The sequence below is a fragment of the Epinephelus moara genome, chromosome 2, assembly GCF_006386435.1.
Source record: "Epinephelus moara isolate mb chromosome 2, YSFRI_EMoa_1.0, whole genome shotgun sequence".
Taxonomy (NCBI): domain Eukaryota; kingdom Metazoa; phylum Chordata; class Actinopteri; order Perciformes; family Serranidae; genus Epinephelus; species Epinephelus moara.
The window spans coordinates 14,977,125-14,997,738 of NC_065507.1; the positions used below are offsets into that span (position 1 = coordinate 14,977,125).

At 41.3% G+C, this 20,614-nt stretch overlaps 1 protein-coding gene across 2 annotated transcripts in view; it reads left to right on the plus strand.

Annotated features, from left to right (window-relative positions):
• Positions 1-3,745: 3,745 nt before the first annotated feature.
• Positions 3,746-20,614, plus strand: part of hip1 (huntingtin interacting protein 1) — a 73,687-nt gene continuing 56,818 nt past the window's right edge. Inside the window, exon 1 of one of the 2 annotated variants that reach the window (XM_050062269.1) lies at positions 3,746-4,051. In XM_050062269.1, coding sequence (XP_049918226.1) covers positions 3,935-4,051 — 117 coding nt within the window. In that variant the 5' untranslated portion in view covers positions 3,746-3,934. Of the gene's footprint in view, positions 4,052-19,040; positions 19,565-20,614 lie in introns of those variants that run through there. The other variant, XM_050062278.1, reaches the window with a different exon arrangement.

The window sequence follows — 20,614 nt, forward strand, 5'->3', positions numbered from 1 at the left end:
TCTTTATATCTATTTCTAGTGTATATGTGAATGTGACAAACTGTATTTGCCTTTGCTATTGTGTGTCTGCAGACAAAAGCTTGATCCAATGTACATTATATGACTTTTACTTCCTAAGTTTGACCAGTAGATGGCAGCCTTGAGTCGTGCAGAGCAAACTGGCTCCTCCTCTACCTGAGACTGAGATGAAAGGTTGAGTCTGATGCTGTTTGATGTAATAATTATAGGAATGATCACCAACAGGAAATCAGCCATTGCTTGCCTACACTTCAGGGAGTATGATACTCTACTAGCACTGATCTGAGTGGACTGTGGGTGTTACAATGTTAAAGCTACAGGGAAAAGCGTGTGGTGACATAAAGGGAACAAAGATGTAGCCTGATAAGCTGTCCCACTCAGCAATCAATACCTGATAACATACTGTATATTATCACTGCTCAGATAGTGCTAACAGTGGCACGCTTCAAATCAAAGTCTATTGACACTTGGACAAGTTGTGTTGACACTAATCAGCACACCACATGTGAACGAATGTCTTCATTTCCTGCAGAGCATATGGCAAGTACTGTAGTGTCCATGACAGGAATTTGGGCTTATCTGCAAAATATATAATATGATGCATAAAATATCATAATTTATTCAAACTTCCGAGGGTTTGACTTGTGGCTGTGTCATTATTCATAATGCTCCACATACTGAAGCTCCTGATTAAATTATAAGAAGTTAAATAGATTCAGACCTCTTGCACTTTTAATTATTGTGACATTACCAGAGTCAAAGGGTAGTGATTCTGGATATTTGAATTGTCTACAACAACAGGCATAATTTCAACAACTATGATGACTTCAGTCTCTACATCTTCTGTGTCTTTTATGTCTGAATTTACTTCTGCAATATAATATAGGCCTACAGCAACAGTCATGTGAGGCTGACTGTTCTTGTGTCTACATTCCCCCACCCTGCCATATTTTTAAAAAGACTCATATGTCATATCTGTGTGATAAGACTGCAGGTGTCTTTTTTGGACCAGGCTATAAAATAAAAAATCCCAACACATTATTGATAGTGTGGGCGGGGCCCTGCTGCAGCTCCAGCCAGTGGTTGACAACTCGGGGAGGAGTCAGTGACAGTTGCCAGAGAAAATATCCAAATTACAGCAACGCTCATCAGCATGCAGCTGAACGGTATCTTCATACCTGCTGCAGGAGCCTGGACATGTTTCTGGGAGGACACTTAAGGCTTCACATACAGGTCGGGTGTGTTTAGTGCAGCTGGGAGCAGAGCTGAGTGTTGTAAAGACAGATAGTATGTTCTGTAAAGTTCCCGCTGTTTGGTGCTCATATCACTTCTGGTTTTTGTGGAGGTCCACATTAAGAGTTAAAGTGTTTGCAGAATATATTTCCTACAGTTTTTAGATAAAATTCACCATGCATCAAACCAAGACCATATGATGTGTCCTTGATATGGACCCATACATTTTTACAGTCATAATGTATGAATGTATGTAACATGTAAAGTATGATTACTTTTTATTTTTAATTGTATTTTTTTTTGTTTGTTTGTTTATTGTTGTCAATATTATTTAATCTAATTTTTATTTTATTTTATTTTTTTATTTCTTTAGATGCTTTGGCAATAACATATCTTTGTTCACGCTATGACTGTCCAAAATAATCATTAGCAAATGTAATTATAATGATAGAAAATGTAATAAATTGCAATTACTATTACTTCTGGCTTTATTAATACAATGTCTTGCATCTTTGCTTGTGGTTTGTCCAAGTGCTGTCATCCTCAAACAGATCACGGCTCATAGGCGTTCAATGTCTTTATTACATTATATTTGTCAAATAGTCCACATGAACTCTGAGTAAAGTGTCAGTCATTTATGTTGTGCTGCACAGGGGTGTAAATATAGACAGTGCAGGCAGTGTGATTGCACTGGGGCCCTGGGGTGGAGGGGCCCGCAGAGAGAGTGGGCCCTTGCAATTCATTTAGATTGCCACCTTGGAAATATACCTATGTTCAAAGAAAAAAAATATCTTTATAAAAGGAATTTTATTGTCATTTGCTGTATATGTCCTCAAAAAGGCAAACCCATCTGTGTCATGTTTTTTAGCAGTCAGTAGCTGTATAAAACTAAATTATATACTTTTTCTATATAAGTTATAAAATCTATACATATAGTCTAAAAACTATTCAATTAAATTTATAATTTCTTGCTTTCTTTAATATTTTTGTGAGACATGCAGTGATGATCGCTGGGTAATATCCATGTTGATGATGTCCATTGTCAAGTTTCTATGTGTGTCAAGACAATACATGCACGATAGCGTGCATGAGGGCCTGGCGTAACTCCCTATATGCCACTGCTGCATGTGTAATTGAAAATTATGTTTTTCTGTAGGCCGACACTAAGCCTTGTTTCCCCCTTCAAAAAAGCTTGTGGGATTATTGCAGAAATAGGATCTGTGGCAAACAAGCGTTTTTAAGATACCTACATGCTTTGTTCAGCAAGATGATCTTCACAAATGAACACCACTGTCTTGATCTTTGAAGCCTAAAAGCAACCCCCAGAATAAAAAAGCTAATTTTAGTCTATAAGTGAATGACAAAACAGTTGCATGACTTAACTTTGTCACTGCAACAAGGCTGTGATGATGTTTTGTAGTCTCATTTCGTCACTTGTTAACAACTGCCCTTTTTAAGACAGCTAAAATCTTCAAAATTCGCCAGTGGGGTATTTACCAATGTATTTTACAGCATATCAGATAGATAGATATCAGAAGGAACTTGGACATTCAGAGGGAGCTCACAGTAGAGCCGCTGCTTCTTCGAGACGAAAGGGGTCAGTTGAGGTGGTTCAGACATCTGCTCGGGATGCCTCCTGGGCGACTCCCGCTGAAGGTGTTTCGGACATGTCCCACTGGTAGGAGGCCCCGGGGCAGACCCAGGACATGCTGGAGGGATTACATATCTCATCTGGCCTGGGAACGCCTTGGGTCCCCCAGGACATCTGGGGTACTTTGCTCGGCCTGCTGCCTCCACGACCCAGCCCCAGATAAGCAGATGAAAATGAATGGATAGATGGATTTTATGTTGTAGAACACAATATGAAAGTCTCTTAAACTTGTGTTAACCACAGACCTTATTTCAGGCGTCTAACCAAAACCCCTTCAAAAACATGATTACTGTGAGAGAAGGGAACCGGGAGTGGTAAAACTAATTCCTGGGTTTTAGGACTCATTCTTGGGGCACTCGATTGGTTATTCGTATGGTAGCCTATAACTACAATATAACTATACTTGCTTATGATAAATAATATAGTAGGAAATTAGTTTTGAAATTTTTATTTTTTTTCCTTTGGGGTGGGTGGGACTCCACATCCCTGGCAGATTTGGCCCCTCCAAAGCTGACTTTGTGGCTACGGCCCTGCAGCATATTGTCTTTTAATAATGATTATATAAAATATGAAATACATTTTTTTTTTTTAAATGGCACCTGTCCTTTTGGGTTGTAATTCACTATGCGTGTGATTTCATTAGTAAGAACTAAAACATGAGACTAGAAATACTGTTTTAAATGTAAGCACTAAGCACTTCAGTTTTTATTTACAGACTGAAACCTTCTACAGTCTTTAGATGCAGCACGTTAACCAACAGGGCTTTTATTTTGAAAAGCGGAAGTGCCCTCCTCCTCTCAGCCTGTCTGACTTCACCCTGGTGCCGTTCAGACTGCTCCTGTCATTGACTGGGGTGGTGGACAGAAAGGCCAAATGATCCAGTGAACGGGGCGACGAGTCCAGCACAGCATGGACTGCTGCCCGCCATAGTTAGTGCGGCTTTTATTTTTATATCTATTTTTAACAGATTTTTAGCCTGTTTATTGGCTGAAAGTTTTTTTTTTCTTCCGCTGCTGTGAAAAACAGACGACAATGGATCGAGTGAAAAGCTCCATGCAGCAAGTACCCAACGCTATCCCCAAAGTGATCCGACGGACTGGAGGGGCCAACAGCCTGGAGCTGGAGAAGGAAAACTTTGAGAGAGGGCAGGTACGGAGCAGAGGGGGTCACACTCATGTCATAATAACATTATTGTGCTGAAAGCGTGGGATGAAGGTGCTGGCTGAGAGCTGCTTTGTAAGGTGGGAGGATAATAGTCATGTCAGGATGTTTGCTGTCAGCTCCTAAATTTAACTGTACATTGTGAGGTTGTGTCTGAGCTCAGAAAATGACACCACGTTTTTGGCATTTTAAGGAAATTCCTCCAGTTTTGTTTCTCTGTTTGATCCAGATTATGGTTTACTCCAGTGTTGCTCTCCCTGATGTGTGTCTGTGATCACCAATGTGTCCACTGTACAACAAAAGAGCTGTTGAAATGTAGGTCAATGGTCTTTTGAATTCAGATAACTGTGCTGTTTGGGCTATCTGCAGGACAAACCACACAAGGGAAAGGCCAGGTGGAGCTGTGTCATGTGTATGAGAGGCTGTCAGTGCCTTGTGTAGGCCTACAGTCAAGGCAGGAGCTGTGATGATGAAGGTGATGGTGATGGTGATGATCTAAAGTAGAGATGTGGTCTGATTTTTCGTTGTTTGTTATATTTCTGTTACGGCTGCTGATGAATAATGAATGCTGTGTAGATTCCAGAGCTCCATCTGACTTTGCGTGGAGCGCTCCCCCAGTGAGCATATGTATGTAGACTGCTGTTATGCTGTGGAGCCTGCTGCTTCCTGCCTGGTGGTCTCCCCTCCCCTCTTCCCAGACCAGGCACAGGGGAGGGAAAGGGGACAGAAAGTAGGTCAGATGAATCAAGGCAGAGCAAACTGCCGTGGTGCTGCTGCAACGTGCTTCTCCTGTTTTACAACGGCTGCTAAATTGGACAGTAGGTATTTGGCGATTCTGCGTCTGGATGGTTGCATACAGTTTGCCTACCTCCCCCTCCTCCTTCTCCGCTCAGTCTCCCCACGCCTCTCCCATCCGGGACAGTAGCAGCATGGATTAGAGGCTGGGAGAGACGCATGCATGGCTTTACGTGTCCCGAGCCAAGCCTGGTCACTGGGTCAGTGTCAGGCTCCTGAGATCACACCCTCTGGAAGTGTGTCAAGGCAAAATGGTGTCCAGGATCACAACATAACACACACACATAGGGTCTTGTGTCTGAAGGGTGTGGGAATTTAGATCAGATAGTTTAAATAAGGTGCAGAGCTTTGTGGTTGATCAGCCCATTTCTTCTAATCAGGAGTGTGAAAGTATTTATGCAAAATGAAACAAGCCCAAGTTTCATTCGCTTTTATTATCAATGTTCCAACATGACCAGACCGCAGCATGACACATTCAGCTGTTATGTTCTTAACAGTAATGCTGCCAGTTTCTCTTCTGTAACTGTGATGAGCACCGATTACGGTTTGTTACCCCTATAGTCTTGCTGTTTGTGTTTTGTTTTTTTTCCCTGGTGTGGTTGATGTTTGCCCGTGGGGGATCCAGGACCCATGGCAGGCGGTGCAGGAATCAATGAATCTGCTGTCTACTTTACAGGGGATCAGCGAGAGATAATCTCATCTAAAGCTGCCTAAATCTGCTGGGTGGCTTTCACCTCCTGTTTGTGTCTGCATATCTGTCTATCTATCTGTCTGCATGTCTGTCGTCACTAGCCATCACTTTTAGCCACAGGGGCGCACCATCAGGAGAGGCCATGCAGGCAAATGTTTGGCGCCTCCCTTGAAAAAATTGTGAAAACAGGCCCTTCATGGCCACTGATATTGGCTCATTTTGTAGTGAGAACTATTACCCCCCCCTTAAGGCCCAGATACACTAAACTGACATCAAAGAACGAGAGGCGGAGTCCCTGTGTCTCGGCCAAAAAGTTGCACATGAACACACTGCAAAGACTACAGCCAACCTGCACTTACATTCTGCACCTGCATGAGATGAAATAACTCTCCATAGCCAGAGTGAGGATACCCAATGGGTCCTGTCGGGCTGGGTTCAGATAACGCATCAGAAATTTTGCTCGGGTTCAGCCCACTTGACATGCTGCTGTGTTGTGCTATGGCCTATTCAAGTGCTGGAATTTGTTATTTACGTGACAACGCCTGAACGCAACACAGGCACTGCTCCAATTGAGTGTGTGCACAGTGCCGTGCTGCGCTGCTGTGCGTGCAGCGTGTTTGACTGTGCGTAACAGCAGCCTTTTGATGTTCATTTACACACTGTCCATGTGTGATCACAGTAAACAGACAGGCTGTGTTAGGAAACAGACGGCGTCGGGCTGGGGTCGGGTTTGGACTCAAAAATCAGAAAGTCTGTCAGGGTCGGGCCAGGCTTGGTCATAACTCTTTCGGATGTGGTGGGGTTCGGTCAGGAAAATGTGGCCCGAGCCGCACTCCATAGGAGCAGACGGCAGTAGTCTGTATTCATCATTCGAAAAGGGAAACTGGAAGACTGACAGGATGGATTCAAGACGCTAGTTAGCCAGTTAGCACATACCCGATATTAAAAGAACGAAGGCTATTTACGGTGCGCTACAGAACAACAACACAAATAATTACAAACCATTTCTACTTAAGTGTTCAATAGCTTAAAAAACCCTTACCTTATAAAACAAGTTTGTGTTTGTCTCACTCCCTTTTGACTATAGCCTTTTGTTTACTTTCCTCACTTGCGTTTCTCCTCTCGTGTGCTGAGTTTAACTGCCAATCAGAGTGATTTAATCCACCGACAGGCTCCGCTATCTCTGACACTGATGTAACATGCTAAATCATACAGAAATAGCCGATTAGGGCCAACAGCGTGGGACACACTGCAAAAACCAAGGGCTGACCGTGAGCTTCGTGTGTCAGGGCCTTTAAAGAAACATGATAACTTCACATGAGGCCCTATACAGTGCACTGCTGCTGCCGAAAAAGAACCTTACATGCGGCCCCATCTTGCTACTCTATGACAGCTGGTTGTTCAGATACTCAGGTGTGTGTGCATGGTGATGTTTATTATTACATTTCAACAGATGATTATGATATTTGATCAAGCACAACTGACCAAATGTATTTCTGGAGTGATTAAGTGAATACATTTTTATGGAAGGGTGTGTTTGTGTTGGCGTTCGTTGCCTGGGGTCCTCTAGATTCTTGGAACGGCACTTCTCAGCCATAAAATACAGTGAAGGCTTCATGTTTATCTGAATAAGCCCGTGTAAAATATGAATTTCTTTCATATTATGGTGACCAGTGACTTTTTGTGTGGGGTGTTTGTTGCTATCAGTGTGTGTGAGTGTGTTAACCACAGAGCATTTTAATCAGATACAAGGCATGTAGAGAAATGTATCTAGAGAGACGACTGTCAGCAGGATAGCGGCACAAAGGGTCGAACTTAACTTTAATATCCTACAGTTACATGTATATGAATTCGAGCAGTGTGCACTGCAGACAGCAGGGTCGCCTACTTTAAAGCCACAGTTGTGTAAAAGGCTGATTCTGAGAAATGCTGGCCTATCTCTCTGTTGAGTTGGGTAAACAACCAGGGTGTGTTCAAAATCCTCTCTGTCATAGTGTCCGCACTGGGTTATAAAAATAACGAAACAGGGCAGCCAGATAGCACACAGAGCTTTCTTTTAATGACATGTTCCGCCTCATAATAGCAGCTGACTCTTTAATTTAGAGTTTAGGGGGGATTTAATCATTGGTGTGTTTGTCTCCAGTGTCATTGCGTGTTGTGTTTTTCTATTGTGCTCTCAACTGCAGTAAGAAAACCAACAAGCAAATAACAAGTTAGTACTGGACACTACATATGTTATAGTCTTTATCTTAAGGCTCCCAAATGTCAGAGATGCCAACTCACTCCTAGAGCGCAGAACAGTCTCCAAGCTGTCAGAGGCCAGGAGGAGTTTTTCATCTGAGAGCTGGTGTAGGTAGTAATCTCTGGACCCATACGAACCATAATTAGGGCTTGTGGAAAACTTCTGGGGCACCAGTTCCTCAGCTGGGACATGCAGCGTGACTGTGAGTGACACCACATTGTATGTTACATAATTAAGGCCTTAAAATTAGACTGGCTGCCAGCCTACTCCTCCTTTACTCGTCCACACGGAGGTCACTCCTGCTTGGATCTGCACTCCAGTACATGTGTGTTTGGCAGTTGGTGTAAACGAACAGCAGTGTTTTCCAACCTTTTATATAGACCGTTAAAAACAATGTTAATGTGTCCTTTTGTATTTCCTGCTGCAATGTTTTGCAGCATATGTGAATCACATCAGCGAACAGGAAGTAAACATGGACCCAAGCTGCTGCGTAGCAATGCCATTCATGTGAAACAGGTCCCTCTCATTGAGCTGTAAATATTATGGTTGGTTTGGTCAAGGTTTGCATTGGGTTCACTACCACTTGTTGTAGCAGTACTTTTCAACTGATTATCCATTAGTTTTGGCTATTTCAGCAGTTACGTACACGCTCTTAATTGTAGCATACAGTGTTTTGGTGTTACAGCTGACAAAGTGTGTGCTCAGTGTTAATATATCAAGAAAAATCTGATAATATCAGTTTAAATGAATACTTGAAAAAGTAAAGTTAAATAACGTCTTTTTCTCGAATGCCTTGTCGGTAAACAAAGAACCCAAACAGAAAATTTGCTGACTGGTGATACACAATATGTCTCGGTATTTTCGACGAAATGGACTCCATGTTTTCAGCTGCAAGTCAAAGCCACATTTGAGATGTCACAAGCAGTTTTACAAAAATAGACTGATCAAAATAAAATGCAAAGACAGGGATTTTATTCCCCTGTTCATCATATAGGGCTGTACGTTAATGTTTTTGCACACAGCACTGGAGCTACAGAGGTTTAAAGGTTTGCAGCACAGGACAATAAACTATAAGATAAAATATAAAAGTGTCAAGTAGACCTAAATCCATCGTAGTTTGAAACAGATAAAAATCTTTGTGGGGGAGTTAAAAAGTTGTTTTCTATCTGTTGGCCTTTCACATGAATCTAGTGCTGAAAAATGATTTAAATCTTTTTATTTATTTAGGCTATTAATCTTACACAGAGCATCAACAGAGAGGCTTAGCGAGGGAAGGACCGAGAGACACTTTGTCCATGTTATATACGTCTTGTATATTAAACGTCTGTGTTGTCACTGGAATTTTTAAACAGATCTGTCGCCTGCACCCAGGCGGTGTCTCCATGTCACATATTAGACTACAACTACCAAGAAGAACCACACGACGCACTATGATCCACTTCACACACAAATTAGCAGCGCAGTGCTGTATTGCACGCGTGTTGCGGTCATTCATCTCACAGACTGATTTAGCGTAGCACGTGCAACATATAGACCGACGTCTCACTCTAGACTCATTATCAGACAGATGAAACAGAGGAGCAGCTCTGTGTCCCTCTGGGTGTTGCTGGAAAACTTGTGAGTTAATAAGTGGGGTGGAGCTGTGTGGAGGATGTGAGAGAGGAGAGATGCACACTGGTTCACATTACGTAGTGCAACTTGACCGTATATTGATGTAAAGGGTGTTGTCTAATTTTATATCTTGATTGAAAATATATCGATATATCTTACATACCGGTAGTCGTTATATTGCCCAGCCCTGAGGGAGGCCGCATTTAACAACAGCAAACTATATCAAAACATCTGCGTACAAACTCTCACACAACTCATGAAGTATAATCCAGGTCTCAATTATCCAGTCTTATGCTCAGTACTTACCAAACATGCATTTTCGCTAAAGTATAACAATTAAAAACGCTTCTGCATACACAGTCACACGCATGGATGGCTAGCACACCTTTTAAACTCTGCTCACTGGAATCCACAAGCAGAGTTTAAATGAACATACTGAGCATATGAATGGATAAATGAGACTTGGATTATATTGTGTGGGTTGTGTGAGAGTTTGTGAATGGATGTTATATAGTTTTGCTGTTGTTAAACGCGCCCCCCCCTTTACTTCCATTCATCAAGACTTTTCACTGTTTTGTAGTTTTCATTCACTGTGGAGACATACGAGAAAAACAAAGCTTGCTTCATGAATTCAACATAACACAGGGTGAGTAATTGATATACAACTTATCATTTTGTAGGTGAAGTGTTCCTTCAATCAGCGGATTTCTTCATAACCTCCAACGACTGTAGAAGTAACCCCTGGTTGGGAATCACTGGTGTACAGTAGACCTGGTTTAATGGACACCCCTCATTCTGCCCTGCACCCTCTTTTCGTGCTGTTTGGTGCCCTGGCAGCTGTGGAATTCAGGGGAGGAGCGGGGCCGTGGCCCTCGGGCACAAGCAGGACTCAGCAGGGCGGACGCAGACAAGAATTTTTTAATCACCCCATCTCCCTGCCTCTCTTCCTCCACTGTCTTTTGTCTTTCCCTCTGCCTTGTTGTTCTGCACTCCATCTCTCATTGTCTTGAGTCTTCCTTTTGCTCCTTCTACATCCTGAAATTCAAAATGCAGGGAAGTTATGGAGGGATATCCGCAATACATGCAGCACACACACAGACAAGCATGCAAGCATGAAAGCGAGACCATTAAAAGCACTGAGGCAGCAGAAACAGCAGGCGGTGGTTTGTGGCCTCATTGCACCGACTGGCTGTGGAATAATAGAGCTGGACGTGAGTGACAGGTCAGTAAGTGGAACAAAGTGCACTGATGAGTTCCTGGCGGCGGTAACAATGGCTTTGATTTACAGATTGTTTTGGAGTTCTCCTCTGTGTTTTGCAGCACAGTAAAGCGGAAAGGGTAGAGAGACAGAGATGGACTGATGCTTTTGGTTTCACACGCAGCAAAGGTCAGAAGTCAGACTGAAACCTACATCATCGGTGTCTGGTGTGGTATGCAAATTAGCCTGCTTCAACATGAGTGGCCTCATTTTAAATCATCATTTAAATACAGTGTGGTCCTCCTCAGCCATGTGACACATCCTACACTGACTGCGGCTGAGTGATATGACCGATATTTTTCTCATATCAGTTATGGCACAAAAATAAAAGTAATCAAACTGGTGTTCAGTGCAGTTTGTCCTACTGTTTTTTATTTTAGGGCATCATAAAGAATGTGGTGACAGAGACGTGCTTGTTTTGCTTGAGAGGCCACTATGTTTGAATAGTTGTTGTTTTACGGCAGACTTTTTGTATTTGTTGCATTTTAATAAGGAACCAGGACTTCCTGGTTAAATAAAGGTTAAATAAATAAAATAAACTCCACAAAACTGTAACTTAACCTGTAAGTTTTTGATTTATTGCTTAGAATCATAATTTGCACAGCAGAGGTTTGCCGAATGATTAACATGAGGTTAAGATTCTTGAACCTGGTAATGCCCAGCCCTTGTTCTGATCAGGCCAGCTCACATGGACTGTTTTTAATTGATGTAACACGTCAGAATGAAAGGGAAAGCATGTTTAGGACTAAAATAATCACAAAGGACGTGAGCAGAGTTTTGCCTGTTAGCTGTCTGAGCCCAGATATCCTCAGTAAACCTGCTTTAATGCATCAGACTGATTTAAAAGTCCTATAGCATGTACAGACAGATGGCAGAAACATCTGTGTAAAATGCTGGGTCAGCCCTGTCTCATGGTTTTGCATTGGTAGACATACAGTCGGCCTAGAATACTACACATCATAACCTCAGAGTCAGTGTTGCCTGAGGGGAAGAGACGCCAACGTTAGAGGACTTTAACCCCTGTGATCAGCACAACACAGGCCATGTTTTGGTTCAAAGGATGTTAACGTGGATCACTTTTATTACTGCAGCTATGTTTGTGATGCTAGACGTAAAAGAAAATCTGTAATTCCACAGTAAGGAATCTGCATATTTTTAACAATAAGAGTCAATCATCTTTGAGTTTTACAACAGATTTGTATTGACAGGCTAACATTTGTTGCTTGTGTTGCTTTTAAATGAAGCATAGGAAAACCATTTAAAGTAGGTGATGTCACCATTACATGAAAAAGTTTTGTGCTAACTTGTCTCAGCACTAAATGGGCAGGTTAGCTGTAACTGTATCAACATGAGTCAGATAAAACCTGTTGCATAATTTTCACTGCTTTTCCTCCACCCCATGAGTCCTGAATGAAGGAAGACACTCACTAATACCTTATTTGATTTTTTTAGAGGCTCACTGGAAAGGTTGTACTGCAGAGATGACGCATAATTTAATGTGAGACCTTCTATATTATATAGAACGGGGTTTGCGGTGGCGGAGTGAGAAGCCAGGCGGAGACAGAGTGGGTCTGCTGTATGTGAGAAATGCTCTGTCAGGCTGCCCTCACCACGAAGGGCCCACGCCGTACCAGGAAGTGAAGAGCCTCAGTGGAAAAGAGCCGGCATTGTCTGGAGACAGACTGTTTATGTTGAGCAGCCTGGAGGTATAATGCACAGCCCCGATGGTATAATGAGTAGCATATTGATTATGGTGGCTGGCCTGGCCTCGGCCGATCAGCTGACGCCCTGTGATTGTACAGAGAAGCCTTTTTAAAAACAGTGGCCTGGATTTAAAAATGGATCTCGTGGGCTTGTTGTATCTGGTGAGATCTACATGACAAAAGTAGTATTATCATCCCTTAATAATCGAGTATGCATTAGACATTGCTGCTAACTATTTTGATCAAAGAGTGATCGTAAAATTCGAAAAAAAGCTGTTTTCAGACTCTCAAATATTGATATTTCCTGCGTTTCTGTTTTATATCATGTTAAACTGAATATCTTTGAGTTTTGGACTGACAAAACAAGACATGTTCAGACACCACCTTGGACTTTGAGACACTGGGACTGACATTTTTTACTTTTTCTGACATTTTATCGACCAAACAATTAATCGAGAAAATAATCAGCAAATTAATCAATAATAAAAATAATCATTAGTTGTATGCCTGTCTAACATGTTTCTAAATTATTAAAAATATAACTCACATCTGAAACACACGTAATGGCATGAAAAAACAAGTGTGTGTTTAGCAAAACATTAGAGCATGTGCACTCTTGTCGTGTGTTTAAAATTGTCACATTTTTAGTGGTGTCACAACAACAGCCACTTGTGGTCATAGTCTGTGTATGTGGTGTGTTTTCATCGAGGTCATCATCTTTCTAAATTATTAAAAATATAGTAAATTACAGTTAGTGTGAGTTTAGTTTGAAAACATATCCTGTGCAGCAGCTTTGCCACATACCTTTACAAAGTTTAGAGTGGTCATGATTTGTAAAAACTTTTTTGGAGGTATAATTCAACTATTTGCTTATTACTGATGCTGCGTTCAGATGGAATCAGGCAGACGGCAAACAGACAGCACCTTCTGGATGGCAGGGTGAAAACAAACAGTCAGACGTTTTGGCAGGATGGCAAAACAAAACATGCTTGTCGATATGGTGTGATGGTGCTGACATATTGTTTACAAAGTCTATATAAAATATGTTAAAGAAAATAATTTTGTGTTTATATTTTATGTTATCATTCATAGACATAGACATATCTATATGTCCATGTTTTCTATTTGTGCAAGGGAGCTACGTAACATTCGGTTTGTAAAATCCATCATGGAGGACTTGAAAAAGTTAAAATATTTTAACATTAAATGGCAATGCCGTCTACCGTTACAGTTGCCAGTATGCTCTGCCGGTGTCACTTAATTTTAATGTCCTGCTCTTGTCTACCAAAATAATATCCAATCAGCTGTCTACTGTCTCCCTGATTCCATGTGAACGCAACATGAGGTCACAGTTTTTGTAGGTGTTTAACTTGACTGTATTATATTGGATAACATCCCTAACGTTCACATTTGTAAATGTGGTGGGCAAAACTTATAGAAATACCTCTCAATGTAATGCATTCCAGTTCAACACCTCTTCAAACTGCAGCCACAGTACTAAACATTGAGGTAAATGAATACCTCTCTGACAGTGTCACTCAAAACTGAAAGTTATTATTATTGTAACGATGTGACTAAGCTGTTGTGGGATTGTGTTCGATTTCACGGGTGTACCTAATAAAGTGGCCACTGAGTGTACTGGGTGTCTATAGTTTCTTAAAACATCTTAAAATGTCTTAAATTCAATTTTACAATAATAAGGCCTTAAAAGTCATAAAATAGAATAGAAATAGAATTTGTGCAGTCTTAAATACTACAAACATTTTATCTCATTTCATTATTCATTTTTTATTATCTTTCAATGCTAAAAACAGGATTTGTCCAAAAATCTGTCCTAACTTTGGTTAAAAGGCATCCTGAACAGGTCTTAAAAAGCATTAAATGTAACTGTCTGATACCTGTAGACACCCTGTGATAGCACAAATGTATCTCCTACATCAGCATTCACAACACACAGCAGAAAGATCAGATGATGTGGGTGATGGTTATAAACTTTCCACCTCCATGAGAACAACAATGCCTCTAAGAGGTTGAGGAGGTGGAAGGAGAAGTGTCAGCCACTTTGGTTTGTGGCCGCGTCCACATTTACAAACCATCTCTTTATTTAAATCAGCAAATAAGTAAGTGTGTTATTTTGCATGGATTGTAATGAAACTGGAAAACAAGAAAGCCAGGGAAGGACTCCGGTTATGTTTATTGTTTATTATAATTATTAATATTATGTCATTTGTGTTATGGTTTTAAACTTAAATTACAGTTTTCTAATTTTAACATTAACAGTAGTTTAAATTAAGTCATGACAGCGTGACAGTGAGCCAAATGCACAACACCAGGGCCCTTAAACTGAAGCAGCTAAATAGCATTCAGCTGTTTTTTAAAATTAATTTTATCATTTAGGCCGCTCCTGTGCTTTTCCTACATGTCAAATTGTATCTGTGACAAACGCCTGTTGTAAACTCTTGATGCTTGGTGCTCACATCGAACACAAACACAGCCGTTTTGCCTGGAAGACAGAAGATGCTGGTTGACAGTCTCAGAGAAACCAGATGGGGGCATCAGTTACCTAGATTTGCTCTCATGGTGGAAGCTGAGCTTTTTCCCCCTTTTTCACATTTGAAACTTGGTCATTTCAAAGCTTTGTGTGTTTTCCATAAGTATAAAATCACCGCACACACAAACAGGCCTAACTCACATCTGAAACACACTTAATGGCATGAAAAAACAAGCGTGTGTTTAGCAAAACGTTAGAGCATGTGCAGTCTTGTCGTGTTTCAAATAATCACATTTTTAGTGGTGTCACAACAACAGCCACTTGTGGTCATATGTGTGTATGGGGTGTGTTTTCATCGAGGTGTTTGTGGCACACTGAGCTGTAGAGCAGGCGGAGAGGTCTTCACACATTTTCATGAGAATGACCTTTTAATGAATGAGAATACTGACATCAACACCCAAAGGAACATCCTGTTTTTGCTTTAGTCAGAGTAGTTAGAAAATGTACTTCTTGACAGGTAAACTTCACGTTAACACCTCCTCAAGTCAGAGCAAAACTTAGAAAGTCGGTGAAAATGTTGGTATACAAATTGCCGTCTTATTTGCAGACACATGATAGATGAAAGTAAATATTCAGTTGATAGTAATAAACTTTTTAATAACTCAGATATTGCTTGTGATTTGTAATATGGCATGAGGTTGAAACCAGTAGTTGCTGTCCACACAGAGTGACTGAGACTAATTAGAAAAGTTATTTATTAGTATTAATAAAGCAATCGGCCTATTTGATTATTTGTATGGGACGTTCTGGTGCAGCTGGGACAAAATCACTGTGTAATATAAAGCTTCAAACTGTTATCAACATGTTGTTTAAATGTTCTGAACAACAACAACACATCTTTGTTGCTTCCACGTTGTTTCCACATTACAACCTAAATCTCAAGAGTACAACAAATTTGGAAGAAAGGCTTCTCAACTTGAAAATAAAGTGCTCCAGCAATGACGCATTTCTGTAGACCGATGAGGAAGTTACCGTTGCACTTGTTCCCTCGTCAAAAAGCCAATGGGATTTTTCCATTGGATTTTGGAATACTGCAGGAAATAAACTCTGTGGTAAACAAATGTTTATGATACTTCAAGTTTTGTTCAGCAAGATAATCTTGAAATAAATACTACTTTCATGATTATTGAAGCTTAAATGCAGTTGCCAGAAATAAAAAGCTAACGATATAGGTTATAAACAAATTACACTACGGTCACATGGCCTAACGTCACCACATAAGGCTGTGGCGTGGCTCGGCAGGATGTATTCTGTAGTCTCATTTAGCTACTTGTTAGAAACCACCATTTTTAAGACACATAGAAGATTCAAAGTTGACAAGTGGAATACCGTAAAACTTCAATTAAGAGCCCGGGCTATATTTGCCTAAATCACTGAAATCAACAGGCTTATATGGGACAGACTGTTGCTCAGCAAAGATCAAGAAATACAATCAAATTGTTTATGTTAACCAGTATGAATATTACTTTATAATTAAATATGAAGCTTCAGATAATATATCTATTATAATATAACTTACAGGGTAATCAAGGAATGGACACATAATTTGAGGTAGCCAACAACCCACTCTTATACTTCCAAAGAACGTCTATAAAGAAAAAAGAACGTCTTGGCAACCAGACCAGGCGTCTAATTGAGACAGGAAAATGTGTAGCCACACCGGGCCAGTAGAAGGGACCAGGCAGTTAACTGAAGTTTTATTCTATTTACAGATGTATTTTATGTCATAGAACAAAACGTGAGTCTTAAGCTTGTGTTAACAACAGGCACACCTGTATTTATATCTCTGCACAATGCTCACTATAAGGTGTGTTATCACTGTTATTACAACATAAATGTTTGTTTTTATTTACTAATATCAAATAACAATTGACAACCAACTGTTACACATGAAATATGTATTAACAAAATGATTCAAAAATTCATTTTAACCTTCTAAAATTACATCAAATCACCAATAACACATCCATTTAAACAGGAAATAATGTAAGATAATGTGATGTGTCACACACTGATAATTCCCATGTGTGAATGGGGACAAATAGGTTCACCGTGATATTTTTTTTTAAATTAAATTAAATTACATTCTTTAGCTAGAATTTGCCTCTTTATTAGGAAATGTGTGCTCACATACTGATACAGTCAATTAAAAATTAATTCATAACTTTTTTATAGGCCCAGTTGAATATTGCAATGATAATGTGGTTATCACAAAATCCTACGGCACAACTGCATCAACTTTTTTCTTAAAGCACCCATATTTTTACCATTAGACTTTGGTGACACTCAGCCGACGTCAACGTAGAGACTAAGCTACGCCGTAGCCTGACGTGCACCACTGCACCTCCCCAGAAATGTAACTACACGTCACAGCAACACAGACCTCCTGTCTATTTTTGTAAGCTGAAACCATTTCCCTCAGTGGAAACAAAGCTTTTATTTACTTTAATTTCACAGATGAGAAAAGCCTCTGCAAAATAGCATTTTAAGTCTTGTCGTGTGATTTATCCTGGCTTCATATGAGCAGAGGAAATCTCAGCTTGCTGCAAGGCTAATTTATACAATGTAAAATGCCATAGGCTTGTGCTAATAACATTAGCATGTTGTATTTGTGGGGAAAATGTGTCCAGATAAAGTGCTTTGTCTGTGAATGCTGAGAGTTATAATGAAGCTGATTTGTGTACTTGTGTTTTAAACTGTCTCTATTTCGCCATATTTAATGTGTGTTTTGAATCAACTAAACTTTACAGCACTTCACAGAAACTCAGTTGCCGACTAGTATTCTGGAGTATAAATGTATAAATGCTCACAACAGCGTTTGCGACGCAGTGTTTCCACTAGGTTTACAGCTTTGGTTCAGCCCACTTGACATGCTGCTGTGTTGTGCTATGGCCTGTTGAAGTGCTGGAATTTGTTATTTACGTGACATGCCTGAACGCAACACAGGCTCTGCTCCTATAGAGCTCTTAAGTTGCGTCTTTCCGTTTCCAGTACATGGGACCTTAAAATCGATTACTCATAATGTATTCCAATGGCTAGATGAAAATTATTTTCTGGTCCCGTTTGAATTGTGCCATGAATTTCACATATGTTGTTTGTGAATTTTTAATATATTTTTTTGTGCAAAGAAGGCTACAATTCAGCGGGAAGAAGTTTGATACTTTTAGGTTTTGTGTGAGAGTGCTTCGTGGACTACAGCTCTTCGCTGCTCTCGACGCGTATGATATACGTCATCACTCGCACTCGGAACATGGCTGTGTCTCTGTTACACTTCACCGCTTTCGTCCAAGGAGAGGACAAAAGCCTTAAGCGTGGTGAAAACCACTACAAGTCTGGACATGTGGAAAGTTTCAGCTACGCCACTGGGGAGATGGTCGGTGTTGATGGCTCCGTAGATCGTGGCAGAAGACGCAGCAGCAGCAGCACTGTGAGTTGAGAAGTGGAGGGAAAGTGTGATGACGTGACATCACATAGGCGACATGTACTGTTTCTCATTACATTGTTTCCACAACCTTTAACTGAAGAATCATACAATAAACTGTCAAACTCTTAACATGAAAAAATATTATTTAGACCCACACAAAACATTTGTGTAATCCAAGGCATTTAATGACTGGGACCAGAAAATAATAATTTTCTCTCCATTGACTCCCATTCATATTTTCCGAGCCTAGGGGTCTGATGGGGGTCTACCGGAAGGGGCTTGACTTAAGAGCTCTATTGAGTGTGTGCCAGTGCCATGCTGGCTGCTGAGCAAGGGGCGTGTTTGACTGTGCGTAACAGCAGCCTTTTGATGGTCATTTACACTCTGTCCATAACAATAATTATGTCATATTACACTATTACACCGCTTAAAATCAAGAGGGCTTTGCGACCCCCCCCCCCCATGGCTCATTGGTGCCCTCCTAAGGGGGTCGCGAGCATGTGAATGCAGCATGTGTCCTCTTCTGCAGGTCAGATGAACCAATAAACAAAAAGAGATAAAAGATAAATAAAGTAATGAGTGATCCCTCTACTTCCTAATAAAAGGAGCATCAGTGTAAATGCAGCTGTTGTCTCATTTCCTGGACCTCCCCTCCCCTCCCACAGGACCCCCCTCGGTCCCCGGGCCGCAGCTTGGGAACCACCGGGTTTAAGCCATCCCTCTCCGCAGGCTCCATGCTACTATTGTCTAACAAGAGAGCGGGCTATTTGCAAAATAAAGGTAGCCTACTGTCCTGGTCTTAGCCGCTATGTTGGCAGATACACAGGAGCAGGGTGGGATGTTAATGTGCAGCTGAAATGAGCGGGTATTATCAGCGGTAGTCCTCCTGTGTCTCCCCCCGGACAGCCTCCGCTCCTCGGCGGTCGGATGCTGGAAGTCCTCGGTGATAAGGGAGCACGCAGGGCTCGCAGAGAAAAGGGAGAAGGGACGCGGAAGGAAGGAAGTAAGGAAGGAAGGATAGGGGAGCATTTTAATACCAAATCGGGACACATGTTGAGCTAACGGCCCGCTCCACCTCCCCCCTTCTTCTCTCAAATGCATTTGTTGCCTCAATCGCTTTCCCGTTACTAATTACTCCGCGGTAGGATCCAGCGGACCTCCTCTCTCCGGCTCCGAGGATCCTCACACACCGTTTCTGGGGCACGATCATGGATCTCAGCAAAATCGTAAGTGCTTAACAACTGCTTTCTTTAGAGAAATAATCAACAGCAACACATAACACCGAGACTGTCCGTGGTTTTTTTGGAGGTGGAGGTGGGGGTGGTGTCCAAGAAGTCCTGTTGCTGCACACACACTAACACACACATGGGCTGTTTGCGCGATTACATGCAAGTTATGCTTCATGCAAGCAAGGATTTGTTGTTGTCTGGCGATTACTGCAGCTAAATGTGACCGTGGGAACTTTGTTTTTAATGTGGGGAGGAAGGCATGAAGGTCTGAGCTGCAATCTGGGGCACAGGGTCCTTGAAGGGGTCCCAGATAACTGGAACATTTATTGTGGAAATAACCAGAATAAAACACTGTGATCCCAGGTTTCTCTTAACTTCCACTGCACTATGTCTGGTGAAACAGCAACAATCAAAACTCTGTGTTGTGGACAGGGCATTTGCAGCTTTAACTGAGTCTATTTTGGGGTCCAAGACATGAAAATGTCTGAGATGTGCTCCTCTGTTGCCCAGAGCGTTGTTCCTTTCACATGGCTCAGTCTCCAGCTGCAGGTTAGTGGAAAAAAAAGTTCAGCAAAGCACAGCTCAAGTGTGCCATGAATGTCAATTACACATGTATTGATGTCTGTTGGAGAGAAACCTTAAAGACAGAGCATGTCTTTGTGCAACGATCACACATTAAAGAGACACTAGGTGTGAAGTTAAAGTCAGGCGAGGCGGTTTATCGGGTTTAAGCAGTAAAAGCGAATATTAAATGGAGTGTGAAGTCGAAACAAAGTCAAATCTTGAGCGCATTTATTTCCTTTTTGGCTCGCCGTGCTGTGAATGATGCGATAGAGGCTAACAGGCAGGCTAACGTGTACTGGAGCAGGTGCACATAAGCCAAAGCAACAAGACCGGCCTTTCACTGCCAACATGGATGGATGGGTGTACTTTTAGCCCTTGTATAGTAGGTGTGGGGGAGGGTTGGTGATAAAAGCTCACCCAGAGTCCTCTTTCCAGTGATCCCCAGCTTAGGGAGACTCTGAGGAGTTTATATTGAAGGAAGTA